This window comes from Motacilla alba, chromosome 9 (assembly GCF_015832195.1).
Source record: "Motacilla alba alba isolate MOTALB_02 chromosome 9, Motacilla_alba_V1.0_pri, whole genome shotgun sequence".
In the NCBI taxonomy this organism is placed as follows: domain Eukaryota; kingdom Metazoa; phylum Chordata; class Aves; order Passeriformes; family Motacillidae; genus Motacilla; species Motacilla alba.
The window spans coordinates 691,544-712,528 of record NC_052024.1 but is presented as its reverse complement, the minus strand read 5'-3'; the positions used below and the strand labels follow the sequence as shown (position 1 = coordinate 712,528).

General features: G+C 44.3%; 1 protein-coding gene across 2 annotated transcripts; it reads right to left on the bottom strand.

Moving 5' to 3' along the window:
- Positions 1-218: 218 nt before the first annotated feature.
- Positions 219-13,974, bottom strand: COPB2 (COPI coat complex subunit beta 2). 2 transcript variants are annotated; one of them, XM_038146098.1, is made up of 22 exons: positions 13,888-13,974; positions 12,568-12,705; positions 12,252-12,338; positions 11,264-11,390; positions 10,561-10,709; positions 9,287-9,433; positions 8,154-8,253; positions 7,882-8,024; positions 7,463-7,662; positions 7,061-7,171; positions 6,719-6,807; positions 6,536-6,642; positions 6,114-6,257; positions 5,337-5,467; positions 4,845-5,052; positions 4,505-4,615; positions 3,488-3,702; positions 3,118-3,210; positions 2,859-3,039; positions 2,679-2,747; positions 967-1,056; positions 219-577 (listed from the first exon to the last, which is right to left on the bottom strand). In XM_038146098.1, exons 1-22 carry the CDS (start codon positions 13,888-13,890, stop codon positions 482-484), a joined length of 2,739 nt encoding a protein of 912 aa, XP_038002026.1. In that variant the 5' UTR covers positions 13,891-13,974; the 3' UTR covers positions 219-481. The 2 variants fall into 2 exon arrangements, with proteins under 2 accessions (XP_038002026.1, XP_038002027.1); XM_038146099.1 differs by having other exon boundaries at positions 967-1,053.
- Between the last annotated feature and the right edge of the window lie 7,011 nt (positions 13,975-20,985).

Below are 20,985 nucleotides of genomic sequence, written 5' to 3'. Positions count from 1 at the left end.
TGAGCTGGTACTGATGGTTACCAGTGCTAGAAGGCAGCACAGTGAAAACATAAGCACATACCTCAGTGGAGGTGCTGAGAAAAGTCAGGTTAAAATACTGTTTTTCAGCTACTGTGCTCCTGTTTCACAGATTTGGAACATACACTATGGAAGCTGGGTTATTCTTAAGAATTTTGCTATTCTTAGTAAATATTACTAGCAAATGGGAGAACGGAGAGGCAGAATGTTTAAAAGGATTTATTGAATCTCTTGATAAATGAAAACATTTTTTAGTATGTTCTGGAGCAGGCTTACATCTTGAATTTCAACATACTGGAAGCTGATTCTCTTTGTACAGTTGCTAGCTGTATACTTCCTTCTACATGTAAATGGTCCACTTGATACAAAAATCAAAATAACTTGGAGCACATAGTCCACAGAACTTTATTCCTCTGGGTTTTGACCAAATTATTTCCTGATTTGGTCATCTAAAAAAGGATGTTCACTCATCCAAGATCTCTTCATCCAGATTGATATCTGTGGTATCAATATCCTCCAGATCCAAGTTATCTAAGTCATCTTCCAAGTCCAGCAGTGTCTAGGGAGAGAAAAGACTGGATGAGGAGGATAGCACTATGGTTACACGCGATGCAGCTTGTGGGATGGATGGCTCTGTAGGACGGATCTGCACTCTGCAAACCCCAGCCAGAGCCTCATGAGGAACACAAGTGCTAAAGGAGGCTGGAGAGCAGCTGCCTGCTTGTGAGGAAGCCTCTTCCAGCAGTGCAGCTTCTTACCATGTGAGCAGCTGGGTTTGAAGTGCCCTTGCCACCCCCGCCTGCTGACTGGTCTGTTAGTGTGTGCAGGGCTCTGAACACTGCTCTGGGGCTGCCAGAGTCATGTGTGCAGTGGCTTGGTTAAATCACACTCAAGTCTAGTGGAAAATGAATTGAGTGCTGATACTTCCCCTCATAAACGTTTGGGTACCTTTTGATCTCTTGCTGGAAGGTTATCAGAATTCTGCACAACTGTCTTCACCACTTCTTTAGGAGAGGGAACTGGTTCTTCAGCCTTCTTCTAATGGCAAAGAAATTCCTTTAGTTTTTTTTCAATTTAAATTCTTTCAACAAAAGCAGGTAAACAATAGCAGGCCTCTAATGCCCCTTGCCCAGTGGTCTCTTTCAGCTTCCCTCAGTTACTCTTGAGCCAGATCTTCACTGTCAGAAAAGATTCTAGTCCTCACTCCACTGGAAACTGTTTCCCTCCCCAGTATATTTGAAGCAGTTGATGATGGAACTGATAAAATGAAAACCTTCAGAAATTATTAGTTCATTTTAAACACTGAAGTGCTACTGGTGATTTTCAACATCCTCAGCAGGAGAGACTAAGTAGAGACTGACAGCAAATTTTAGTAGTTGCTGGGCTTAGTATTCCAAATCCTATAATGGTGTAACACTTTCTTCTTGCTTCACTGCTGCACAAATTTTATATTAAGCTAATTCATCAGTCGGTACTGTTACTGAAGCAATGGCACTATTCAATTAACTGTATTTAATTATAGAATTAATCTTTCTCTTACAAAATGTCCCATATTCAGCCTCAGCTGTAAGAGACAACTGGGGTTTAGGGCTTCTATGAGAAGATGAGCTGAATGCAAAGATACCCTGAGGTCTTGTTTTCAGCTTCTATGGCAAGCTAGTGCTCAGTTCTTTCAATTTATTTCCATAGGTAGCCCAGACAGTGTTGGTTATCATCTTTAACAAATGTGCAGACAAGCTTGATTTTTCTTTCACAGTATTTCCTTTGATGCTCAAGAGGCAGAGTCACTACAGACGCTTGAAAGCAACCTAACCTCTCTGCTCTGTCAGGGATGTCCAGAACTATGTTCTGTAGTGCACCTGCTATGAGGAAAAACATACAGACAATGGAGAGCTGTAGCTTTTCTGTTTCTCCTTCAGCTTCCAGTGCAGTTTTGATTTCAGATGTTTATAGCCTCAAAGAGTTGTGCCAGTATAACTGCCTTTAAGAAACCCTCGTGTTATGATTTTCACATACAAATGTAAAGTGTATTTGACTTGAGCAAAATTAGAAGTTGTCATCTTCTCCTAAGGCTCTGAAAAGTTTTAACCTTGTTTCAATCTCTATGCTTATACCTTATACTTGTCCTATTTTCTGCATAAGAATTGGACAACTGAGGTGATAAAAAAATTAGTTTGTTACTTCAGAACATTGAACCTATGTTGAAGTACCCAAGTAGGATTCCTGGTCAGTTAGTTATGGAGCAGTGTTATTCCACAACCATGGAGCACACCAACAAAGAACACAGCATTTGTCATTGCTGTAATAGGCAAGAGTTTCCATTTCCAGCTACTGAGCTTTTAGAAAACCAGCTGCAGTCGAGGCAGTGCCTGCAAATGCAACTGGAGTTACTTTTCTGTAGGATGAATTCAATGGAAAGACTCTAGAACTACTCACACTACAAATGGTGACCCAAGGTAAAGAAGCACACAAATAATTTCACAGTCAAGAAGCTGTTAGTAGGTACAGATGTAGATTAAAAAGAATCTGAGGCAAAAGAACATAAAGCCAACTGCAGCACTTAAGAGTCGAGGTAATAAAAGCAACAATTTGTCCATTACTGGTGAAATATTCTCTTTGTAAGACAGCAAAGTTCTCCCTTAGATTCATCACTCACTGACCTGAGATGTCATTATTCCAGAGGGCTCAAATCCTTTTGCTTCTTCAAGTAAGTTTCTTTCTTCATTTGGCTAAAAGTAAAAAAAAACCCAGACACATTTAAGTGTTGCACTGAGTTGCTTAGAGCTGATTTTACACAGCACCAAGTGTTATTCTTCCAGAGACAGTAAAAATCTACTTACAGTGACAAGGGGGTATTCCCTGGCTGGCCTCAAGTCAGCAAGACTTTGCTTAACATACTCTTCAGCAACAAAAGCTTCCTTTAATCCAGGGAAAAGATTTTCGTATTCTGTGGGATCAGCAAGGGACTCAGCAGCCTTCTGATTGACTTTAGAGAGGTTCTCCCGCCAGAGTTTAACAACCCTGGAGATGCAAACCAGATTTGTTACAGACAGCTCGTTCAGACAACACAGCTCATGCTCTGCATATCTTAGAAGTTACCTTGAAACTTGGCTTGGCAAATACGTCCGTGCAAGGAAAGCAGCTTCAGGGAGACGCCCAGTTTTGATCAGGAGTTCCAAACATGAATCAAGCCTAAAAAAGATTTCAAAATGTGATTTTAACCAGTAAACTAAATAAAGACAATTGTTTGTATTAGAACAGCTGATTATTCTGTTCCATTAATTTAAGGTGCTTTCATTTCTGACTTTAAATCTAGCAGCCATCATAGAATGAGCTTTTCTGAGAAGGACCTAATCTTATCTTCCTCCGTGAAGTTTTCAGTTAGCTGAAGTTAACCACTTGAAGAACCTGAGGGTCTCCACACTTGAGACAGCGGAACAGAACAATCAGAAGCTCATTTGCTACTTACTTTCCCTGCAGGAAGTAGCTCATAAATGCCACATTATTCTTGCCATCCTTTTCTGCACCTTCTGCCAACTTGTTCACCATGCTGGCGTTTCCTGAAGCTGTGGCCAGGAGCAGCAGCCCTCCGTAGTCTTGGGCATGGTGGAGACACTCCTGGGCTAAGCCAAACTGGCACTTACTGATGGCAAGCTCTGCAAGCTGCTTCCACTTCTGTTCTGACTGATTATACAAAAAGGGGAGAGGCAGGGAAAGAAAAAAAACAAACCACTCACATTTCTGAACAGCATTTAAAGGTTTTCAGAGCACTCAGCATGAAAATACAAGTTGACTTGTGAAGGTGCTGTATCCCATGACTACACCTGACTTCCTGTGAGGTACTGTGATTACTGCAGCTTCCCAACACGACACAGTGAGTGTTAAGAGATCCCTACCTAGCTGTAACATTACATGAAATAAACAGCTCCTCAGTAAACATGGAGGGGGCAAGCAGGCATAACTCTGGAAATTTAACAATCTCTTAAAGCTCACAAGTTAACCCTCAGAATGCTGAAAGGCATCTGTGTCTGTAACTAAATTAACATTCCTTCTAAGTAACAGGATTATTTTACAGCAGGAGCAAAGAGATCGACTCTCTGCAGAATAATGATGGGACAAATCAGTTTTTTTAGAGCAGCAGTCTAAGTTTGCCAAGGCTGGAACAAAGGTCTGAAGGCTTCAGCCCTGTCTTTCCTCCTCTCAATGTTAAGTACTGGAGATTAAGGCTTGGTTCTGGGCTCAAGTTTTGTATTCTCCAGGAGTTCCTGTAGCTTTCTGAGCAGACATCGTTCTTTGTCCCTATCCCACAGCTAAGGCTCCTTTGAATTACGGGCAGAAGAACTTCACCAAAGGAGTTGGAGGCATTTCAGTTGTGTTTAGGGAGTTGTATTGTATCCCCACACACCACTGCCTTTTCTTACAGGGCCTCTCTGACTCTCGCTAATGCTCAGAATCCAGGATGAATCACCCAAATTGGTATCATTACCTCTGCTTCCACTGCAAGCTGATAGGCTATTTTTAATTCTCCAAGTTGAAGAGCAAGTTCAAAACGATGCTCTGGATCTGTAGATACTGCAAGAGCTTGTTGTTTGAAGCCCTAAAATAAAAGTCTGACAGTGAAGCTGGGACCTGTCAGGTCAAACATAATCCTAAATACTTTAACAAAAGCACTCTGAACAGAAGGTTACAGTGTTCTCAAACAAACAGGATAATTAACAAGAGTTAATGCTCACAGATAATATCACTGGGTTTTGCTTAGCAAACTCAATTAAGAATGTGAATAAACGGATTTATTTAATTGGATAACTAAGAAGTAGTTTTCTTGCCTGTTTTTCAAGAAAATGTGCGACCCTGGTTCTCTGCTCTTTTGGGATTGTGGGAAGAACTTTGTCAGCCATGCCGAAATCCCTCCTCATCACAGCCGTTTGATATTCGAGCACTGAGACCAGCAGAGAGTAACTAACAATGTTTAGCTCTTTATCGCCCAAATACAGCCTGTTGTCCTTGGGGATATACCCCAGGAGATACATTGTTCTGAAACAAAACAAAGAGCACTCAGCCTCAACAGATCCACACAAACAGATGTAAAACAACCACTCCAGCAGCTCTTAAGGTAGCAAGAATACTCCCAAGAATACTCCCATCAAAGACTCTGCTTTTCCTGGATGTACTCCTTCACACAGCACTGTTCATCCCTCAGAACTGCACTGCTGCCTCACAACACCCCACTTGTTCCCACCCCTGGTGCTAAAGCAGGGCACAGCAGCAGCTGCCAGGGTACACCTTGAACCCCCTTCACTGAGAGAGCAGCAACTCACCTGTCCAGGTGGGCAATGGTGACAATCTCTCCTCCGACGTAGTAGTTGAGTCTGTTGACAGAACTGGTGTAAATAAAGCAGTCACCGACCCACAGACCCGTTTTCACAATCTCCTGGATCTCACCAAGAACCTGCAAAGCAAATTTTGGGTAATTAGATACATTAAAAAGTACTTCTAGGTAGCAGAAAGACTACTGCAGTTTAAAATATAATTCCGTATTCTATACTTGAATCCTTGGGCAAGTGGCAAATATAAGTTGAGATATAGATTAGAAGTACATAAATGATAATTTCATTCTACATGCATGCTACCCTAATTCTTAACTAAGCCAACCATAAATCTAGGAAACTAGCACCAAACTCAGCATTAAGCAAGACAATCAAAGGTAACTTTCCTTCTGAAATTTTAATTCACTGCATGAGGTTTTTTCCACTTCTCAAACTTGAATAACATTTCAAAACTTGAAAATTGTAGAAAAAAAAATTAAGCAATGACCCAAAAGTGTGTTTTAAAAAATATTTCTATAACTCTCTGACAACAGTGAACAGATGAAGAAAAATGCTGGCATCAAGGTGTGTTATCCTGGGATTCAGACAGGGATACACTCCTCATGAATCCCAAAAAAAAGATTAAGTGTTCCTCAGGCAGGTGCACAATGTGTGATACTAAAAATAGTCTGGAAACTAACATTTAAATTGGGCTATGTTAAGGACTAACACTGCACTCTCTTGCTTCTACCATCTCTGATCTCATTCCACTTTTTAAACAGAGGGTACCTCAAAGGCATCTTCAATTCCATCTTCAGTGACACCTTCATGTGTTTCTTGGGCTGCTGCCACTTTTTCTGACAGGTACTTGAGAATGAAGAATGACTCTTCTGTAGCAATGCACACGAGCTCACCCGAGTCAGACCAGAAAATCTGTGAGAGCAGAATCAACAGTGGCAGTGTTACACAGCCCAGGCTAAGGAGGATGATGTGGGAATTAAGGGTAAAACACACCAACTCTAGAAGCTTTAGGACTGAGAAGTCAACACATACAGGAATTTTCTGCCCTTTCTGCTACATGACTGAGATAAACTTAAATTATTACTTCATTATTGACAGTTTTGCTTCATGCAAGAAAACCAGTTTAGCAAAACAAATATAAATCAGTAAATCAGACAGGTAAATATCTTCAGTCCCATGCAGAAACTCACATGTTTGGGCTGGATTTCAATCCTGCGAATCAGCTCTGTGTTCTCCCAGTCATAGAATGCCAGGCCATTAACAGATCTGACTCCCAACAGAAAGCCACCATAGATGCCTACAAGAAAATAAAGGTGGAAGAAATGCACATTGTACAAAAACCATACCAGCATATCTATTTTTAAAGTATTTACCTTCTGCTCCAAAATCAGGCTTGAACGACTTCTTCTCTTTGAAATTTTTAAATATCTTTACAACACTGTTGCTCTCCCTGATTGCATACCTAAATAGAGAATAAATTGTAAATAAACAAAACAATTATTTCGTTTCCAAAGTAGTAAATTACTAAACTATAAGCTGCTACAAAACAAGTGCATTTGAGTTATCTTCTAAAACCAGCAGAGTGCTAAAAATACAAACTTTTCAAGCAGGACAACTACTGAAAGTTCATTTTACATGCATGTTTCACGGCCTGAAAACTAAACTAAAATAGCAGCTGCAAATGTAATGCAAAGGAAGAAACTTGCAAGACTTACTCTGAAGAGTCATGTGCCCACACAAACTCCTGCGCAGAGCCAAAACTCTTGTTCCTCAGAGCCATGGCTGTGTAGATGATGTATTCACCATCACCACACACCACCACGAACCTGGGGCAGGAGAGAGAGGCACTTGTCAGAGAGATCTGCATCCAGGTCAACAGGCAGCAGCAAGAAGGCAGATTATCTGTAAAGATAACGGCTCCCATGCCCAAGGCAATCACTGAAACACAGAGCAGGAGCTTTATATATGCCTAAAATCTCATGGAACTCCATTTTCTTCCTGAGTCATGCTCCTTCTGGTCTCCACTGAGCACCTCCTGGACTTTGGATCCCTTTTATTTGAGCCTGTTAACAAAAAAACCCAACCAGTTCAAGTGAAGTGATGAAGGAATGTGTTACCGTCCATTAGGGTTGTGCTGGATTGTCTGAGGATAGATTTCACAGCTGCCCATATCCTTCACAGCCAGTGGCAACCTCTCTCCATCTTTGATTTCAGCATCTCCCATTGCTTTCAAGTTAGCCTGTTGGACTTCGGAATGTTTAGCCCAAATAATTTTTCCATTTGCATCCATGGACATGGCAGGTTCTTCACGACCAAGCTGGAAAGTAAGAAGTGAGGCTATGGAAAAAATACGTTGCTGATTTTCTTTTCAGTTGAAAATATCAAGTGAAATAGCCAATCTCTATCAAAAAATGCCAATTAAAATGCCAAAATGTCAGTATTTTACATATTATCCCAGAATCAGACAACACAACGAGTTGTTGTGCGCACAGGACAGCATGAATCACAGTTTCTCACTTCAAACCATTAACTGTACCTTAACAATGATGCTGCCCTCATCATAGCCCAAAGCCACGTTGTTGGAGCCCCTCAGGCTGGCCACACACCACACCCTCTCCATGCCGTAGTTCAGGGTGCTCTCCAGGCGGTAAGTGCTGGAGTGCCAGATCCGCACCGTGCCTGGGGAAAAACACAGGCATGGATCCTTTCATCTCGGTGTCAGGGCAGCAGGGGTGCAGCCACACCACCACAAGAGCTCTCCCCTCAGTGCTTTTTCTGTCCTTTCTACACCAGAAAATCCAAAGTTACCGTCTTCGGAGCCGGTGATGATGATGGGCAGCTCTGGATGGAAGCTGACACACGACACGTTCTGAGCGTGGCCTTCCAGTGTCTGGACACAAGTTTTATTCTGAAAGTAAGAGAGAACACAATGCCACATTTTAACCCTTATTTCTTAAAAAAAATCTCCCCCAAATCCAAAATAGATCTGAAAATTCTCTAGATTTCTTACATTTGCAAAGTGTTCAAACAACAGCACTAAGCCGTTAAAATCTGATTGTATTGAGCTGTACCTCCTGCCCAGAAGAAAGTACTTCCCTTGACAGAAGGGAATTCCCTCTATTTTCAGATGAGTTTATGGCTAGAAAATATGCTTTCTCAGAGCTGCACAGCACAACACATTAAAGCATGATAAAAAGCTGAGTTTACTGTGAAAAAAAAATCATAACCAAACATTGCAGTACAGGTGAAAACAGATCTAATTTAGGTCTTTGGTAAGAATGTTCATTCACACAGCTGTGAAAGACAGGCTACTCTGCTTGAGGTAACCAAGACTGGAGCACGTGTAGTGTCTCCAGCTGCACATGGTGCCAAAATCTCAAGCACGGTTGTGTATTGAATGCTTAAATTAACAGTGCCAGCTTCAACTTCTGGGCTTGGATTTACTCCAGGGCAATAAGTTTTAGTGACCAAACAGTTCCATCTAACAATTTCTGTCTCACCCTTCTGGCCATTCATACACTTGTAGGCAGGAAGAACTCAGGAGCTCTAGGCTCCAGCAACAGGAGTGAGTCCCTGGATTAGATCTCTCTTTCCTGAGGAGCATTCAAGCAGGGCACCTCATCACTCCTGCCCCTGTCTGGGGGTAGAAGCACTGCATGGGTGTGCATGCAACACACGGCACTGTGCCAGTGTGCACATGATGAAACAGGAGGGGGGGAAGCTATCAAGAATGAAGAAAAAAAAATAAGAGGTGGAAGGATAGAAAGAGTTGATACATGAGCAATATTTACACTTGAACATAGAAGAGGAACAGCTTAATCCGCAAACATGAGGCCTAAAAGGCGGGGAATCAATTTGTCACAGGAAAAAAATCTAACAACAGAAACTTTACACCAAATGTGGCAGCCTGCACAAAGGCTTCTGAAGAGCTGAGCACACACCTGGTAGTCCCAGATCTTCACCAGGCGGTCATCTGCCCCAGAAATGAGGTATGGCTTGTCCCCACCACTGTAATAGTCAATGCAGTTCACTCCTTTCTCATGGCCCTCCAAGGTGAAGTTGGGAGAGGATGATCCAAGCTGCCACACCTGACCAATAAAACACAAACACCTGTACCCAGCAACCTGCTGTGTCCAGGTCACCCTTGGCACACACAACAGGAATCCAGAAGTACTTCACAAGTCCAAAGAGAAATAACACAGAATTCTAAGGACACTGTTGTTTTCTTAGGTGAAAAACCTCAACTGCTCAGCAAACTACCAGTCCTTCCCCCAGTAAACACAAATAACATGCTGAATTGCCCATACTCTCTACTCATACCTCTAAACATTGAAATTGGTTGCTTTAAACTTTTTTTAAGGACATGAAACCATATAAAGCACTGTTTTTAAGAAGTACTACGTGTTTATAAAATTAACTAGTAACTGATTGTTATTATACATGAGTTTCCTCCAACTGCGTCCTGAATTTTAATTTTTCCAGCTACACTAAAGAATATCAAATCTCATGTTAAATGAGGATACAAAATAAAGCAAGTCAAGTGTATATATACTAGTGCTTTCTCATGTTTATCACGTCAAATCAACATTTACATGCACCTGATCTCAACATCTATGGCCATATGAAATCAGTGCTGGCTTTTTACAGCCAATGTACCGACGATGTACAGGAAATGTGAGGAGGTGTCCCTGCTCAGTGGCTGAAAATCTGTAGTCACAGATATTTAGTAACAGCTGCACAGCAGATGAGACCATGAGAAGGCTGAAGGCATCACTGGAAACAATTCCATGCACAGACAGCCAAGGACATGCAAGTAATGGGAGAGACACCTTTACCAGGGCTGTTTTTTCTTTTTAGTGCACAGCTGAAGCCTTTACCTGCTATACAGCTTCAATGCTCCCAATCCCATGGACAGTAAAACCATTACTCCTCTCCCATTACTCCTATCCCATATTTCTGTGCAGCCCAAATGGAGATACAGCACATAGAAGAGTTTAAAGAAACACCTTCCAATTGTTAGCGACAACAGGTAATCTGGTAAATTTACTGAATTACTCAGCAGGTGCCTGGACCAATGGCCAGGTCTTTGTTCAGTCAAAATTCTATTATTGCACCTGCTTTTAAGAATACTGACTCATCATCCATACAGGATTATTGGTTTGTGTGCACTGATAATCACTTAATGACTTAAAGAACCCAAATATAGCTTCTCTACCTTAATTGTCCTATCCAAAGAGGCACTGGCAAACTGGTTATTGTCTTTTGGGTTTATGACAATCTGCATGACATAATGGGTGTGTCCTTCAAACACCTGAGAACAAGACCATTTCTTATCCCAGTCCCAGAGTTTGATCAGCATGTCATCTGGAAAAAACCACAAACAACAAACAACCAAGCTTCAGTGGGTGATAACAACCTCCTTGAAGTGCATAATCCTCCAGAACTTCATGGTACAGGCTGGACAGGAGGCACTGCTAATAATTTATTTGCATCTATAGGATTACCAGTCCTCCAGAAGGACCAAAGGGAGATGAAAGCCATCTGTTGCTTTCAAGTCAGATTCCCAGCTAAAAACTTACTCCAAAGCATGATGAAATTTTTTAAAAAACACAACCTGAGCTGTTATTTGAAAGTCTGTCACTCTAATCAGCACATACATGAATGTTTCTCTGGCAGATATTAAGAGAGAAAGCTCTTTTCTCTGACAAGAACACAAGCCATTATATTTTAAAGTGCAAATGATATTCCATTAAAAAAACATGAATGCATCTACCAAGAAACAACACAATGACAACTGTCACATTGGCTTCTTGCTCAAGGACTCCCGAGTCTTCCCAAGAAGACCTGCAAGCCCTCACTCCACAGAAACCAGGAGCCTGGGAACAGCTGAACATGAAAAGATCCCAAAGGACTCTCACCACTGCTTGTGAGGATGAAGGGCTGCGTGGGGTGCACTGCAATGCACCGGATGTAGTCCGAATGGGCCTCAAACATGTGAACTCTTTCCAGGGTGTTGTAATTAAAAACTCTGATCTGCATGTCATCCTGGAAAAGGGAGGAAAAGCCACATGAAGAGAAGTCTCTTGGGCAGTGCACCTTTTATGCAAAGCAGGGCAGCTAGGAAAAAGCATTCCACCATTGAAGACAACAAAATGTTTAAGGAATTCTGCTGGCTGGTGATACAAATTATACTTGGATTCGGAAGGCTATAAATGACTGCTGTTTCCAGTCATTTATGAAATGGAAAAAACTTCAACCAAATTTTCATGTGTACAAGTAACTGAGTCACGGCAGCATATAGTAATGAAATGAAAACACATTTTCACTCTGGGTACAGAGCAGAAGACTAGGAAATGAAAGTTGAGAAAAAAAACATTTAGGCATTATCTTAATTTAGCCAAAAAATATTCACTCCATAAAGAAAAATGTGTTACCAAGATCAGAATACAACTATTCCTCTCCAGGTACATTCACCAAGTAAAAGCAGGCATTTTTTCTAGTGGTGAGCAAAACTAAAAAAAATATTTTTAATATAACCAAGAAAAAAAGTAGAAAGCAATTTCAAATTCATCTTACCTAGGATTGTCAATAGCTTCATCTCAGTTAAAGTAGCACCTATGGTACTGAGTCAGGACTCTGTGCTGAGTATGTTCCAGGCAGTAAAAGCTGGATCCATCTACCTGGCATTACCTGCAGAGTCAGTCCCCTCAGCAGGTTGCTCTTTTTTGAAATGAAAATTTAAGCTTCTAAGCTTCCTTAAAGGAGAAAACTTCTGGGAGACTGTAATGAAGTATTCCCTTCTCTATAAATTCAGATCAGATCATTACATGATGCAGAAAGTAATGGCATGAAAATTGATCAGAGAAAGTGCAGCTAAACAGGAAATCACAAGAGGAAACAGCTTACAGCTCCAGTAACAACCCAGTTCTTCCTCGCCACAAACTTGGCAGCTCTCACAGGCAGGTCACACACTTCAAAATTCTTCACCAGAGTCTGAAAATAAAACCAGTTAAGTTTATAGCACTGGAAAAAATACCAACTTTGAAATGAGCTCTTTCTATTTTCTTAACAGCGTCCAATATGTCAATTCCTTGTCCACTGATACAGTGACTCTTGCACTGAGCCACAGGAGAGCAGTCAGTCAGCAGCAGTGACTGAGGATTCCATTTCCAGCCCCAGACACACAGGTGTCAGTTCTGCCCCTTTCCCAGCAAGCCCTCACCTGTGTCTCGTGGTTCCAAACGCAGACGCTGCCGTTGTAGAGGCTGGCCAGCATCCATGGCTCCGTGGGGTGCAGGTCCACGCTCTTCACCCGGTCGGAGCGCGCCGTCAGCTTCCGCTTGATGTCCAGGCGCAGAGGCTGGGGAAACAACGGGGAGCACCAGGTGACTAACAGCAAACTGGCTCGGAAAAGGGAAGAGGAAAGCTGCAGATTACTCTTAGAATAAAAGGATCCAATCCTGCTGTCCATGCAGGCAGAAGGTTACTACTCTTTTTTATGTGTATCTGGTTTTGTATGAAGACATCACATCCCCACCAATGGCAGTGGCTCTGCTTGATTTAATCCAGTGAAATTCAGAATTTCTTCATACTGCAAAAGTATCTCCAGCAGAGTCAAAAAAAAATAAAATAAAAAAAAAAAATGTACCGCACATCCTCCTGGTGTCCCTGAACTATGAAAGCAAAGCAAAGAGAATTTGCTCCTAATACCAATGATAGAAAATAAATCTTCCTGCTACTTCACCTGACAAACCAGGTAGAAAAGTCAGTTACCACAATATTTGCCCATTATAAATTTACTTCCATTTACAATTCCAAAATTATGTCTTAGAATGGAACACTGTCTTGTAGAAACTGAGAGCAGGGAAAAGTTTAAGTTACAAAGAAGGCTCTGACCTTCCACTTTCATCACTGGCAATGTAAAGCCAGAGTATTTAAAAGGCGTGAAGTCTAGCAGAGTGATTTTCTAATATATTCGAGGCATTGCGGATTCCTTTAGACACTCACTGGAGATCATTTAACGTTGCTTTTATCTCAGAGAACTCAGTGGATAATGGCTGACCAAAGAACACTGCATGCATTAATAAAACCTGCAGTTACCTATGTCAGACACCGCAAGGAAAAGAATCCCCCTGGTTATCAGGTAGTACCTGACCCACGGCTATGGCATGGGATGTGGGGATGAGTTTGGGTTCTCTTCTCCTGCTACCAAGCCCAGGAAGGCGAGCACAGCTACGCTCGGCTCCGCGCTTACCCCGGGCACCGCCGGCACCGGCAGCTCCCGAGGGCCGCGAAGGGCCGCTCCGACACTGAGCGCGACACGCACCCCCAGCCCCGGGACAGCCGCTCGCTGGGGCTGAGAACACCACGGGCAGCACCGCGCTGCGGCCCCGGCCCCGGCCCCGGCCCCGGCCCCGGCCCCGGCCCCTCATGCGCCCGGTCCGCCGATCGCGGGGCTGCGCTGCCTCGCCGGGGCCGGCTGGGATGGTCACCCTCCCGCGGCGGGGGCGAGGCGCCCCCCGGGACCCTGCCTGTCGCTCACCATGGCCGCGCCGTGCCGGGGTGCCGCCCGGTGTCGCCAGGTGCCGCCCGCTGTCCCGGCCCCGCTGTCCCGGCCCCGCCGCGGCGCCGCCGCCCGGCTCGGCCCGACCTCCGACGTGGAGCTTCCGGGCGCGCCGCTCTCGCGACAGCGCCGCCGCCGCGCCCCTCAGTCTCGCGAGAGCGAGGCTCTCCCGTGGGCTGCCGGGACGTGTAGTCGGCGGCGCGGGGCAGCGTGGGAGCTGTAGTCGGCGCGCGCTGCCTCAGGCGCGGAGGCCGCTCGGGGCCGGGGAGTCACCGGGTGGGACGGGACCCACCGGGACCCTGGAACCCGCCCCGGCCCCTGGTACCGCGCCCCGAGCGGCACTCCGTCTGTCTGAGAGTCCTGTCGGGCTCGGTGCTGTGCCCACCGCCCTGCGGAGCCTGTTCAGTGCCCGCCCGCCGTGAGAACAGCCTCAGTGTCTCCTGGCCCGGCTCGCTGCCGTTCCCTCGGGTCCTGCCGCTGTCACCACAGAGCAGAGGTCGCTACCGGCCCCTCGCTTCCCCTCACGAGGATGCTGGAGATGGCTGAGAGCTCTCCCCGAGTCTCCTGCAGGCTGAACAGACCAAGTGTCCCAAAGCACTCACTCACACGGCATGCCTGCCTTCGCCATGCTCGTGGCCCCCTTTGGACCCTCCCGAATAGCTGAATGGCTTTTTCTGTACTGCGATGCCCCAAACTGTGTTCCCTCAGTGTTTCCTACAGCGTCCCCTCTGTGAGGAGGTGTGGTGATTGCCAGGAGGGCCTGGCTGTGCCCTTGGTGCAGTCTCGGTGAGCACCATGGTGACACTACTGCAGACAGGAGCCCGGTAACACTGCTGGGGACAGGAGCCTGGTGACACTGGGGACAGCAGCCTGGTGACACTGCTGGGGACAGCAGCCTGGTGACACTGCTGGGGACAGGAGCCTGGGGACAGGAGCCTGGTGACACTGCTGGGGACAGGAGCCTGGTGACACTGGGGACAGCAGCCTGGTGACACTGCTGGGGACAGGAGCCTGGGGACAGGAGCCTGGTGACACTGCTGGGGACAGGAGCCTGGGAACAGGAGCCTGGTGACACTGCTGGGGACAGGAGCCTGGTGACACTGGTGACAGCAGCCTGGTGACACTGCTGGGGACAGGAGCCTGGGGACAGGAGCCTGGTGACACTGCTGGGGACAGGAGCCTGGTGACACTGGGGACAGAAGACTGGTGACACTGCTGGTGACAGGAGCCTGGTGATAGGAGCCTGGTGACACTGGGGACAGCAGCCTGGTGACAGGAGCCTGGTGACACTGGGCACAGGAGCCTGGTGACAGCGCTCCGGGGCAGCCTGCCAGGGAGCCCAGCGTGCTCATCGCCCCCAAAGGCAAACGCGTGAGCCTGGTCAGTGCTGCAGACCCCGTGACAGGCAATGTGACACTTTTCTCAACCATTTTGCCAGCTAAAATTGCTGCAACTCCAAACAGCATCCAACAGAAACGTGGGGAATGTGAGGCTTTGGGAAGCACCGAGCATGAGGAACCACTCTTGAGGGAATTTCTCCTGCCCCTACACCCAGACTGAAGTTCCATCTCTAAAAATTGCATCCCCCACATTTTGTTGTATCGAGGAGAGGAATAACACAGAGGATCTTTATATTCATTGGGATCCAGTTAAAGAAAATTCTCCTTTTGATACAAGTGTTCAGCTGGGGACTAGGAGCCCTGTGTCCTCTATCCCACAACACTGCAAGAAGGATTACACCCGCCTGGAGTGTTTACAGTCTGAAAGACATAAACAAAAGCCAGAGAGACAGAACACTTACTGCAATTCTTGTCATTTTCACTCCGAGGGAGAAAAGACAGATAATTAAATCTTAAAAAAACACCACAAGTCTGATGAAAAGTGAGACAAGGAATGCCTGAAGCAAGAAAAGGGGCACAATATTATTAGCTGCAATGGATGGGTTCAGACTTTCAGCTTCCTTTAAGTCTTGCTTTCCACTTTGAATTCATTACAGTGGTGATTCTACAATGTAATGAGCAACACTTAAAATGTTTGAGTACAGAATCTGAGGATGCAGAATCTGGATAACCATGCCTAAAAGGAAAAAAATTGAGTAAAATGTATGAATTTTGTGTGCAGTTCAGGATTTTTAGATGGCTGAGGTGGAACACTGAAAGAAGAGATGTAGAAGAAAGTGACCATAATAGAGAATGTTGGTGGGGGATATGCAGCACACACTGTATGGTTTTCCTTGAAAAACTCAATGAGGTCCTGTCCAGAGAGAGATGAGACTATTACAGGGCAATTAGAGATGGTCAGCACGGTAAGGGAAAGATCAAGGAGTAGAACTTGTTAGTCAAGAAAATAACAGCAGAGAAAGGAAGAAATTATTTTGCTGTTAGCTTCTGGGAAGTTGTAGTAATAGAAAAGCTAAGGGAGAGAAAAAAAGCACAGGGCATGAGCCAAGACTGACCTTACAGGAGGAAAGAAGAAATGAAAAAAAGCAATTAAATCTGAAATAAGAAATATCCCTCACGAGCTGTAAGAGGCAAGTTTACCAGCTGGGTATGAGTTCTGAATCCAAACCATGATCCATTGTGGAAATTAGATGGGTACACAGAGGGAATATGCTATGTATTGGTTTGCCTTTCCTGTGCTTTCCCGTGTATCCTGTACTGACCACTGTTTCACCAGAGGCTGCATCCAGAACAGCTGGAACGGGGGTGTGTCCCTGAGAAGCCTTTCAGGACAGGGATTACATGAGGACCCAATATCTGCTTCAGGTTCTTTTGTGTAACTCAACAGCTATTCCTGTGCTTGTTTACTGCAAGACATTTTTCAGGTGAAAAGCCCCAGCGCAGTGGTTTATTGCAGAGCAGCGAAAGAGAGGTAACTCTGTTCCTCGTGGGCATTGTCCTGAAGCTCCTCAGTGCCCCCGTCTCACCTCTGCCTGCCTGCCTCTGCTGTAGCACCTGCTGCAGCTTGCCTGGAGCAGCACACCTGGGCTGGGCTTTTGGCTTTTTCCTGCCAGGCCTGGAAGAAATCTGACATTTTCTTTACTCTGGAGGAAGGGCACAAACCTGAATTTGCCTGTCTCCTGTAGCTATCAGATATCTTGCAGACCACAGACAGGGAAAAAGGGGAGAGGAGAGGAAATGCAGGGAAATGGTGGGATGGCTGCAGATGAGAAGAGTGCAGCCACAGGCCTAGCTTCCCTCAGAAAACAGAATAAAGCTGTACAGGACATTTTCAGTGCAGTGGGACTGGCCATTCCACAGCTGCCTTTTTGTTAGGAACACATTCTGTAAGTGTGGATATAGGTGTGTCTACAAGGGTATAATAGAGGAACTGTGGGAACCCAGGACGTCCCTCTGGGTGCCCTGGCTGGCCAGAGCCGCTGGCAGGGGGCTCTGAGACCCTGGCATGCAGCCAAGGACACACGTGGGGTTTTGATCTTAGCCCGTGGAGCAAATTACTAACTCTGTATGAAGAATTACAAGCCACACACACAAGTTTGGGTATTGCAGTAGAAGTAGTCACAAAGTGAAAGGAAGGATTTCTGAGTGCTGTACAGGGGGGTTTTAAGCCTTGTACGCAGGGGTCCAAGTTTTGTACATGGGGGTCAGGAGGTCTAAGATGGAGGGATTTGGGTGTGCCCTGTCCTCTTTCTTTCTCCTTCCCAGCCTCCATGTCTTTGGTGATGTTGGCACTCACAGATTGGTTTAGAGTAGAAAGTCACCATTCAATATAGATAGCAGGCATTGGGGAAAAAGCATAAACATGTAACACGTAATGTGTGATATAAAAGATGGCACCAACCCCTGGGAGGGCAGAGTGCCTTTGTCTGAGCTGCTGAACGGGCCACAGCAGCTCAGGGAGAAGAATCTTTTAGATAACCAACAATAAACAACCTTGAGACCGGACAACAGAGGACTACTGAGTCTTTCTTTGAAGGCACGGGTTGGAGGAGAGACTTTTCCATCTTTCGGGGGTCACCCCAATCTGGGGGTGAGACCCCACAAGGAACTGCTGATAGGGTGTTCAGGGCACATTTCCTGTAGGTGCAAAGCTGCTTTTAAATCTCTTGAAAGTTCTCAGTGCAAAGCATAAAAAAAGACCTTTTTTATTACCCAAATAATTGTCTCTCAGGAGACCCAATCCACTCAACCTTACTTTTCTGAGATTTCAGCTTAATTATTTTGGCTATAATATTATTGGCAGGTTTTGACTTTATTTGGCAATAAAAAGTTTTTTTTTTTTGGAAGTAGGATATAGCATTTTAAGGTTTAGGAAAAATGGTACAGTGTCATTATTTCAGAGAAAAAGATGAAAACAGTTTGGGATACCAATCACAAGCACTGATTGTTTATTTTTAATGTACCAAATGAATTCTAACTGCTGTTTTAACAATAAAATACCAGTCCACTTCCTTTTTCTCTCAAGTAAAGACTAGAGGTCTGGAAACAAGAGTCATATCTATGTGGCACATCCCGCATGTGTGAAAATTCCTGTTCAGCTCTGGAGTGCTGTTGGGTAGAGCCACACCTAAAAATAAATAATAGATGTAATTTATTATTAATATAATAATAGATGTAATAAATAGAATGTAATGCATATGTATTACATGTAATATTTCTATGCAATAAATATGCTTGCTGCAGTAGGCAGCTCAGTCCTGGGGTCCAGGGTTTCTTTGCCCTGATTGATGTACCAAAGACACAAATTCTTCCAAGGTTTCTTTGCCCTGATTGATGTACCCAAGACACAAATTCTTCCAGGGTTTCTTTGCCCTGATTGATGTACCCAAGACACAAATTCTTTCTCCAGGCACTGCCGGTTCTCCTCCCAGGGTTCTGTGGCACCTCCTGGGATCTCTGCATTTCACCTGGGGCTCAGCTCCCCAGGGCCTCGGGGCTTGGCTGACTGAGCTGCTCTGCGTGGTTTACCAATTCCCTGAGTAACCTGAAGTGCTGTACTGTTCTCATAAGGCCCTTGCTTTGAGGAGAAACAGAGGCACTCACCTCTTCAGGTCAGCTCTACAGGACTGTGTTTATTTCATGTGGAATTAATGTGCTGTGCTGCTGATTGCCAGGAGTTAATACTTGCAGTGCAGTGAACTGAAGCAAACTCGTTGCAGCCCTAACTTGGCAGCCAGTGAAGATTGATGGAAGGTGGTGGGTTTAAAGGAAAGGTGTTATTAACGTGTCGGTGGCAGAGCTGTGAGACAAACCCTGCTGTAAATCTGAATTAAAGCCTCCCTTGTTAGGACAGCATTTCGCTCTGTGGTGGCTCAGGGACAGCCAGTGGTGTGGAATGCACTTTGTCTCCTTTAGTCCGAGCTGCCCGGCCTGTCTCTAACTCTCTTGGAAACATCCCAGCCTTGGATACAATCCTGACCCACACACCAAACATTAACCTGACTAGAATAATGAGGAATTTAAATGCCAGTAAAGAAATAAAAACTGCCAAAAGGCTAGAGCTCAGATTAGAAAAAAAATATAACCCCATCCCCTCCAAAACCTGCAGCCTGTCTGTAGCAGCCTGATGGTGCATAAAATGATTGTTTCCAAAAATGGTTGTTCCTTCAAATGCAATCATGTGTGTGGTGCATGCAGAGGAACGAGCTACTGCAGTCAGTAAAGGAGAGATTGGAAGTTTTGTATTTTGTGTCATCTAGAATAGTATTGCCCGACAGTTTCATTACACACCTGCCTTTTCAACTCACAATTCTGCCAAACCTCAGCCACATGGGTTTGGATTTTTTGTACTGGGTGTCTTCATCTCAACAAGATAACTATTTCAGACTGTTTTCAAATTTCAGTAGAAAGGTTTAGTATTTTTAAGGGGTTTTAAGTGAGCACAAATACCACCTTCTTTAAAATCAGCAACAGGATAATCAGCATACTTTCAGCAGCATCTGATATGGATTTCATTTAAAGAGAAGATCTAAAGTATTAATTGTGGTAGCACTTTAGTATGTGATAATGCTAATAACAAGGAGAGTTGGCACTGTAGTATGTGATAATGCTAATAACAAGGAGAGTTGTCTGTTTAAAGACAGAGAAAAAAAGAGAAAAAAAAGGTTGTCAGTGAGAGAGACCAAAGTGTTGTACATAATATAAAGACTCTGGTTCTTGACCTCTTGTGCTACAGCTTCTTTGGGCCCATTTGATTCATTAGATAAGTGCTATCTTTATGTCATCCGTGTAATCACTTAGCAAGAACCATCCTGATTGACCCGTTAGTGCTCCTGATTTATTAACACTTGCTTCTTGTTTTATTTCCTGGAGACCACAGTTCCAATCCTGGCATGATTCCATTTCCATTAAGATTGGTGGCAAGAGGGCAGGCCTTAAACCGCAGAAGTGCTTCAGAAGGCAGCAGTTTATATCCTCCCAGGTATTCCAAGTTTGGAGCTTGTAATTTCTTTCTTTATCAGATTTACAATGCCTTCCAGTATAGTTGAATGTTGGTGCTAATGTTCTTTTGCTGAGTTTTGAGGCTTCAGATAAACTTATTCCATTTTCTCTGCTCATCTTCAAACCTGCCAAACTGTTCCTGAGATCTGATTCAGTGAGCAGTTTACTTTGCCCTGAATATAGTCTTGAGATAACATGAACTAGAAATCCTAAAATGATTTCTTCTTGTCTGAGGAGTATCAGTCCAGTAGCTACTTAAAAATTTCAGTAATGACATTGATTTCAGGACAGAGAGAGTCTGTGATTTCCATTTTTATTTGCTATTATATATTTTAAACTTATTGCTGCTGACTATAGAGTTGGAGCATTCTTGGGAAATGATTCAGCATCAGATTTTCCATAAGCTTGCAAAAATTGTTTATTGAATAGCATGGGTTGCCAGCACCCTGGAAAACTGAGAACACTGTGTTTGTTTTCTATTACAGTTAGACAAAATTGACATAGAGTTATTTTTTATCCAGATACAAAGTGGTAATAAAAGGAAATTTAAGAGCAGCACTATGGACACTGAGTCAACGTGAAAGGTTTGTGGGCAGACTTTGATAATTGACTGTAGCTTGTGAAGGAAGGAAGTTGGTTGTTTTCTCTTGATCTGGCAGTTTTGTGTTTTCCAGAT

What these genes read in the sequence shown, in the direction of transcription:
- COPB2 (XM_038146098.1), bottom strand. An exon ending in GAATTGAAGATGCCTTTGAG is followed by an intron (nt 5,468 to 6,113) that starts GTACCCTCTGTT and finishes TTTGCTTTGCAG; the next exon opens with GTTCTTGGTGAGATCCAGGA. An exon ending in ACCATTGCCCACCTGGACAG is followed by an intron (nt 5,053 to 5,336) that starts GTGAGTTGCTGC and finishes GTTTTGTTTCAG; the next exon opens with AACAATGTATCTCCTGGGGT.